The 7,618-nt window shown below is 38.1% G+C and overlaps 1 protein-coding gene across 2 annotated transcripts; it reads left to right on the plus strand.

Annotated features, from left to right (window-relative positions):
• Positions 1-680: 680 nt before the first annotated feature.
• Positions 681-5,883, plus strand: LOC149571209 (uncharacterized). 2 transcript variants are annotated; one of them, XM_089812787.1, is made up of 8 exons: positions 681-1,727; positions 1,940-2,282; positions 2,459-2,530; positions 3,295-3,359; positions 3,606-3,762; positions 4,441-4,521; positions 4,701-4,790; positions 5,116-5,883. In XM_089812787.1, exons 2-8 carry the CDS (start codon positions 1,983-1,985, stop codon positions 5,203-5,205), a joined length of 855 nt encoding a protein of 284 aa, XP_089668913.1. In that variant the 5' UTR covers positions 681-1,727; positions 1,940-1,982; the 3' UTR covers positions 5,206-5,883. The 2 variants fall into 2 exon arrangements, with proteins under 2 accessions (XP_089668913.1, XP_089668912.1); XM_089812786.1 differs by having other exon boundaries at positions 681-1,001.
• The last annotated feature ends 1,735 nt before the right edge of the window (positions 5,884-7,618 follow it).

The following is a 7,618-nucleotide window of genomic DNA, read 5'->3' on the forward strand; positions in this document are numbered from 1 at the left end:
ATGAATGACATTGGTTGCATTAGAACTTGTGAAGAAGTCGCTCATCCCAATACTACTAACTCATATATACTTAAACATAGAGTTTCCCTAAGACTAAGCTCATTTAACTTACAACTTTATTATAAAATAATCACAAATATTCAATATTCAATATTCAATTTTAAAAACTAACATCAATATATTACTTATTACTTATGTTTTGAATACCTTAAACAAACTGAAATTTCTCCTATTGTTGAAACAAGTATAGGCTTTCACCCAGAGAGGGAACAGACTAATAAATAAATAAATAATTCCTCTGAGACCCATGTTCATGTTAAATTAATCTCCCTTCGTCCTCTGCCCCTCATTCATGGAGGTCCTCTCCTGAACCTCCTCCTCTATTGGAGGGAATCTAACAAACCGGTTGCCATTATATTTTTAATTCCCAATTTTACTCCATCATTTTCATCACCTGATCCGATCTACCGGCTTAAGGTTGGGTACCGAAGCAGAATTTACCGACACGGAGCACAAGGCACAAGGCAGAGGGCGGAAGAGGTCCACAAAAGCGAAGGGCGGAGTAGTCTACTTGGACTTTCCGGAGGCGGCGACTAAGTTTTCGTCGATGACACGGCGTTTAAAGACGACCCAATCCATGGTGACCGCTATAATAGCATTGGGCTTTTTTCGGATTTCTCAACGGTGTCGCAAAGCGAATGGAATTGGGATTTCTTTTTGGTTGAGTGTGAACGGATTTTAAGCATTTGGGCATCAGATTCTCAACTTACAAGCTTCTTCGCTCATTTCTCCAGGCTTCCTTCGAAGTGGGGTTTTTTTTTGGTTCTTTGAGGTTTCTCAGGCTTCCTTGCAATCGGGTTTTTGGCAAAGCCACAAGGGACTATAAGTGGTATTTGGATCCTTTTGTGCTCTCTATTGAGCTTTTGAATCAGAGAGCCCGGAAATTGGGTTTAGTTTTATTTTTGGGTTTTCTGGCCTTCAACTGCGGGAGCAGACTAAATGTAAGTTTTGATTGGTTCTTGGAAGGAAAAGATGGTTTCTGGATTTGATCGACTGCAGTTTGTGGTCGAATTTATGGGCTTTTGTTTCTCTGTTTGGTTGTTTCATTGAATAACTTTTTGTTTCTTGAAATTTTTGGGCTGCACGGATATTTTGATTTTGACATCATCCAATTTGGCCTTAAGACGGTCTGACTGTTCTGGTGCACAATCAGGTTTCTATTTTTGGTACTTTTTTCTTTTGCAGTTTCGACTGTTGGATTCGACAGTCTTTATTCTTGTCTTTGCTTGTGGGAATATTTCAGTGGGAAGGGAATTTTGATTTTGTCGCCCTCCCGATTGGCTAGACAGGTTGTTTTCTTTAAATAGATTGACCATTTTGGTCTGTTATTGGAGTTTTAGAAGAAGCCTTTAACATTGATGAGTTTGAGACAGACCACCGGGAAATTTGGTATTTAGTTTGGTTCAACAGTTCAATTTCTATCCATTACTCGAGTTTCGGAAGAAATCTGCCCATATTATTGATTATGAAACAGCCCTCCAGGAAAGTCGGTTTTCTGGTTTTGGTCCAGTATCTCGTTCTTGTTGTTCTATCCGTTTCTCGAGTTTCAGTACAAGTGTGCAAACATTATTGAGTTTGAAACGGACGCCGTGAAAGTTGGTGTTTGGTTTTGGTTTAGGTTGAACAACTGTTTTCTTGTTTAGGCAGCTTGATGGCTTGATTGAAAGGTTTTTGGTCTCTCTTTCTTCTGCTACCCTTATTCCCATGATCAAAGAGTGACCAATCATATCGTCTTTAGAGTTGGCCGTTTCTGTCTTTGTGCTTGGAATCTTTAGAAACTTTTGTGCAGACTATTCAGTTTTCCCCTAATTAATTTGCAATTCAGGATAAAATATCTTTTATATGATGCGAAAATTTATTGAAATTCTTGAATTTGCAGAGTTCATCATTAAGGACGGTGTGACTTTGCAAGTGATCGGTCAATGGGAGATCATTTTATCTTGTGTGTGGACCGTTTGATAACCGCGTCCACCTTGGAATCAGCTACAGCCGAGGCCCAGAGGCCATCACAACATGGTCAGGTTCCCTTCCAGCAAAACAGGGTGTTGGCACTAGATTCTCCTCCTGAGGCTTGTAAAGAGGCATCTTCTCTTGATGCCGAGTCCTCAGAGACCTTCGACTATGGAGACGGTCCATGCACTATGGTTGAGTGTCGTATCTGCCAGGACGAGGATGATGATAGAAACATGGAATCTCCGTGTGCCTGTTCTGGGAGTTTGAAGGTATTTGATTCGTCCACTAACCATATTGGATTCTATGCAATGAGCATTTTGGTTAATGAGAGAAACCAAGCCTGGTGCTTGCGTTATGTAGTTTGAGGTTTCACTGTTACCATTGACTCTGAATGCTGTAACTATTTTGCTGAGGATGTACAGTGTTTTCTTGCTTTGCTTTGCAGTATGCGCATCGCAAATGTGTGCAACGTTGGTGCAATGAGAAAGGAGACATTACCTGTGAGATATGCCATCAGGTGATATATATAGGAATATTTATATTCACATTTCTAATACAGGGGAGTGCACCTTTGAGTTAATATCCTCCATGCATAGGAACCATGTCTGTTTATAAGGGTTTCTATTCTGCCAAATTTGCACCGTGCTTGCAGCCAACCTTGTCCAGGTGTTGATGTGCATTATATGTGTAGTAGTGTGTTATGATCATACCATTTGGAACTTTTCAATCACTACCTTGCTGAAGGCAAAATTTCATATTTAATCTCCATTGTGCTGGTTAAGTTTTATCATGCTGATTGGTTATAGTGAAGGCCTGATCCCACTTCTGCTATGGCTACCATCTGCCTGGCCTCATCTGGTTTGTCATGGCTACTTTAACATAATTGCAATCAACTTGCTGCTAGACCATAGCCCACAGGACTATCTTACTTGAGTACAAATTCCATTGATATTCTGCATAGCCCTGATTGTGGCAATTGCATTTATTATGCTGATTGGACTATATGAATATCTTTTGGGCATTTAGCTTGAGCTAAGAATTGTGCCGTATCACAGTAGTACAGTAATCTGGGTAGTTTCTTTAAGATATTCCCTTTGTGTTGGTAATGTAAAAAAAATTCCATGTTGGTTCTGGGATTATATATGTGTTAATCGTATATCTATAAGCAGTTTAAAATTATAAATTGAAAAGGTTATATATGAAAATTTTGATGTTTTGAATATCTTATTAATAGGATTGCAATATTAGCATTTTGACAATGTTTTGCTTTTGAAATTTCAGCAATATAAGCCCGGTTATACTGCTCCTCAGCCAGCTTATTCCGATGACATTCCCATTGATATCAGGTAATTTGCAGTTGGCATGCCAGGAAGATTTTTAAATATCTGTTATATTGTTGATTGCAAAATCCAGTATGAAATTTCCCTGTTGCTCTAATTTTATGATGTTGAGTGGGGTGCTTATATTTCATTAATGTTATACATTTGTGCTGATCTGATCATATGCACCTTTTTTGAGTTCTACAATAAATTGGGACAACTGGAATACACCTATTTTTCATTGCTAACAAGGACTTTTCCCAATCAAAACAGGTCAAGTTGGGAAGTATCTGAAGCAGAATTGGACCTGCGTGATCCTCGCCTTCTTGCTATGGTTGCAGCAGAGAGACACTTCTTTGAAAGCGAGTATGGTGAATACTCGTCAGTGAACTCAAGTGGTGCATCATGTCTCCGATCTGCAGCTTTGATTGTATGCCTCATTATTCTCATCTCCTATAGATTCTAGCATATTCTCTGATTTTACAACTGAGAATCCCTTATTAAATCCATGAATATACAATGCTTTCTGGATTTGATTGTGTCTGTTTTTTTACCATCAACGTTTCGGATCATACTACATGATCCATCATGAGGATGAGAAAGTGCAGGATAGTAGAGCTATGTGTCCTGCACTTTCTCATCCTCATGATGGATCATGTAGTATGATCCGAAAAGTTGATGGTAAAAATCTCTTAAGAAAGGCTCAGTCTGCATATCTCCACTATCCTGCACTTTCTCATCCTGACGATGGATCATGTAGTATGATCCGAAACGTTGATGGTAAAAAAACACACACAATCAAATCCAGAAAACATTGTTTACAAATGGATTGTGGAAATCTGATAATGTTAAAATCCATAAATTTGAAAAATTTAGGTGCGATGTTCCTTTTGGCAACTCTGATGAATATCATATTTTATGTGGCTTAGTTTGTTCCTCACCAGAGATCTCGCATAATCACAAAGGAAAAATAATGTCTTTAAAATATGTACCTCGCATTAGTTCATGATTCTTATTTACTCTATTTATTGATTGAATGTAGAGCAGAATGGATACGTTATTTTTACATGTTGGTCATGTATAATTCTAGTTTATCTTTTTGTGACAGCTCATGGCTCTTCTGCTTTTACGACATGCACTTGCTATAACAAATTCTGGAGGAGATGAGGATGGTTCAACCTTTTTCACTGTAAGGAGTAACACCTTCTCTTTGTTTGATTTGATTGTATATAAGAAAATAGGTTGTATATGGTTTTGTCCAGAATCTTATGGTGTTATATGATCAATAACTTTCTTTTTCTACTCTTCGGCAATGACCACTTTAGCTTTTGCAGTGAAGCTGACAATTGGATTCCTGTTTTGAAACAGCTTTTCCTTCTGCGAGCTGCCGGTTTTATCTTGCCTTGTTACATCATGGCTCGGGCATTGAGTGTTATACACCGTCGTAGACAGAGACAGGTATGCTGCTGTCACTTTTTAGCCATCTATTACACATACTTGACTGATAAAATGAGGGGATTATGTGCTCCTTAAAATGTCAATTTCCTATGGCAATGAATAGTGTTGTCATTTTACTGCAATTCTGCCAACCTGAACAAGAAATAAAGTATTTAGAATTAATTATGTGTTAATTATATGAGAACCTTAATTTCATAATTTCATGCATTGAACTTAATTGATGATCACAGGGAATGTGTTATCTCTATTTTTGAGTGACTAATACGTGTATTGGCATCTTGTTTCAATGAAAGGGGCCCTTAATTATTTATTATTGATGGTGCAGGCAGCAATAGCAGCAGCTGAAGTTGCCCTTCGTCTGCAACAGGAACAAGCCCGATTAGTGAATCGACAACACTTAGTCAATGTGCAATAGGACTTCAATGTACTACTTTCTTTGGCAATTTCATATCTAATCAACTCTCCAGTTGGCATCTGTTCACAAGATGAAATATCTCAGTAAATGCCAGCGGATATATCCAAGCATCAAGTCAATGAGAATAAAAAGTATAATAATGTCAGTTACTGGTTGGCAACTGATAATGTTGACTCTGTATCGTGGACTACAGAACATAAAACTACTGGTCAAGGTTCATGTCGGAGACAGCATGCATATTGGTATGTTACATTGTTGGGATCATTCAATTGATGATGATATCTGTTGGAGGTGTCGCAGGGGCTTTGTGAAAATCTGTCTGCCTCTTATTGACATGATGAATATCAAAAGGGATTCTGGTTGTAGCCCTTCTCAAGAAACTACAATGCAATTGTGAAGCTTCACAGTGTTATAGAATTAATTAGAGAGTTTCTCTCATGCATACATTAATTATTTGTGAATATCTGCTGCCTATTGGTTGAGGACCCCTTGAAGGCTGGAAAGGTAACGGAGACTGCAGAACTCCCTAAGGAAGGTTACAAGTACAACTTCTTATTGGCCTGGCATCCTGTTGTTTTTCAGCTTTCATGAGTAATAAAATAATTACCAGGGTCACAACATGCATTCATCTTATGGGCTTGCTCCGACTGAATGACCATCTAGAGATTTCTTTATAAACTTTCATGTGTATCTTGTATGTCATCTTTCATTTGGCATTTATGATGATGAGTTGAATTATGCACAATCTTTACATTTTGTATCATGTTGTTAAAGACAATGTTGAATCTTTAAACCTGTCACTATTTTAGAAAAATGGATGCATTCTCCTTCAAACATTATTTGCATGATTCTTGAATCTTGATCCAACTTATAACACTTTGTTCCTTTACTACGATGCAGAGGAACATAGCCTCTGTTTCCCCTTACCATGTCTCTCGGTAATATGCTGATAAGTTCTTGTGGATAGACTCATCAAACACCTTGCTTTTCAGAAATCAAACAGTTAAAACATGCTAACCAAAACAAACCAGTGGAACAGTATACATTTTCACCAAATCAGAATACCCAAGTGAAGAATTAGACAGAGAAGAGAGGCAGGAACAGTTTTTGATCTCTTTGTTTTAATTAATCAAAAGCCTCTGTAGCTTCTACACAGCAAAAAGCCTTCTCCAAAGCATAAATATCCTCTTTCAAACAAAATCACCAAAACTTCCATACGAAGGAAATAAAAAGCCAAAATTGTCAAACTCTCAGAAGTGACAGTTCAAAAACTCCGAAAGGTCGTCGGAACTCATCAATATAATTGCTCAGTGGTTACAAAATTGTTTGCCTTTGAAAACATTGGCGGTTACATTATCTTCCCCGTCTTTGAAAGGTTCTGAAACTCTTTGATTCGAAGTGTGTAATTTTTTTAATGCCAATCTTTGAAGAAATCGATAGTCACATTATCTGCCATGCTTGAATGGTTGAGAAACTATTGATTCAAACGAGTTGTAGCACATTTCCATTGGGAATGTTGGACATGTTACAATAATTAGGTTAGTATCTATGTTAAGATTAAATAATTAAGTTAGATATTTAGTTGCTCGGAAGTTATTCGTGAGTAGTTTTTTTAAGGGAAAATAAGACTATATAAAGTTGCTCAGTGATTTTTTGTATGTATCGGAATGTATCCAATGGAAATCTTTTAGCACTTTCACTTGGTATCAGAGCAGGTTGATTGATGGGGAGAAGAGTTCTTTTAATGGATTTTGGATGACCAAATGGATAAGATCTGCTACAGTTTTTTTTAATTGAATAGAGGAATATTATAGGAGGCTTGAGGCAATGGAGATTGGAGGATTTTTATCATCTCAAGCTAGCTTTTAGCTTAGAGATGATTACTATATGAGAAGTACCTATTTGTGTCTCTAAAGAGGAGAGTGGGACTTGGCTACATGATTGTCCTTCTATAGAGCGAGAGGGGGGGTGGGGCTGGGGCTGGGGCTGGGCGGGGCAGCGGAGGGGGGTTGGGCAGGATTTGAAGAAGATTTGTTGAGCACTTAAGGTGGCATTAGAGACACACTCGGAGGAGATGTCAACTTTTAGAGGAAAGGCGTCCATGTGCAAACATATCAGTTGTGATTGTTTCTACAGCACTTGAGGAGGCATTAGGCACACTCGGAGGAGATGTGGACTTTTGGAAGAAAGGCGTCTCATGTGCAACACTAGAGTAGGCATTAAACATACTCCAAGGAGATGTGAAATTTTGGAGGAACCATGTCTCATTGCACAAGGGAAGTGGGAACAATCTTATTACGAGGACAATTTCAAGATTTGCAGTCTAAAGTTGGGATATGAAATTTACTTATGAGGGCAACTTCAGGATTTGAGGATTTGCAATCTGAAGTTGCAGAGCGAAAGAAAATCTACT

This window comes from Cupressus sempervirens, chromosome 2 (genome assembly GCF_028749045.1).
Source record: "Cupressus sempervirens isolate cs-2001-9-10 chromosome 2, ASM2874904v1, whole genome shotgun sequence".
Classification (NCBI taxonomy): Eukaryota; Viridiplantae; Streptophyta; class Pinopsida; order Cupressales; family Cupressaceae; genus Cupressus; species Cupressus sempervirens.

Coding starts and splice junctions, on each gene's coding strand:
- LOC149571209 (XM_089812787.1), top strand. CDS start 1,983: ATGGGAGATCATTTTATCTTGTGTGTGGACCGTTTGATAACCGCGTCC. Junction 4,522..4,700: donor ATGGTTCAACCTTTTTCACT/GTAAGGAGTAAC, acceptor GTTTTGAAACAG/CTTTTCCTTCTGCGAGCTGC. Junction 4,791..5,115: donor ACCGTCGTAGACAGAGACAG/GTATGCTGCTGT, acceptor TTGATGGTGCAG/GCAGCAATAGCAGCAGCTGA.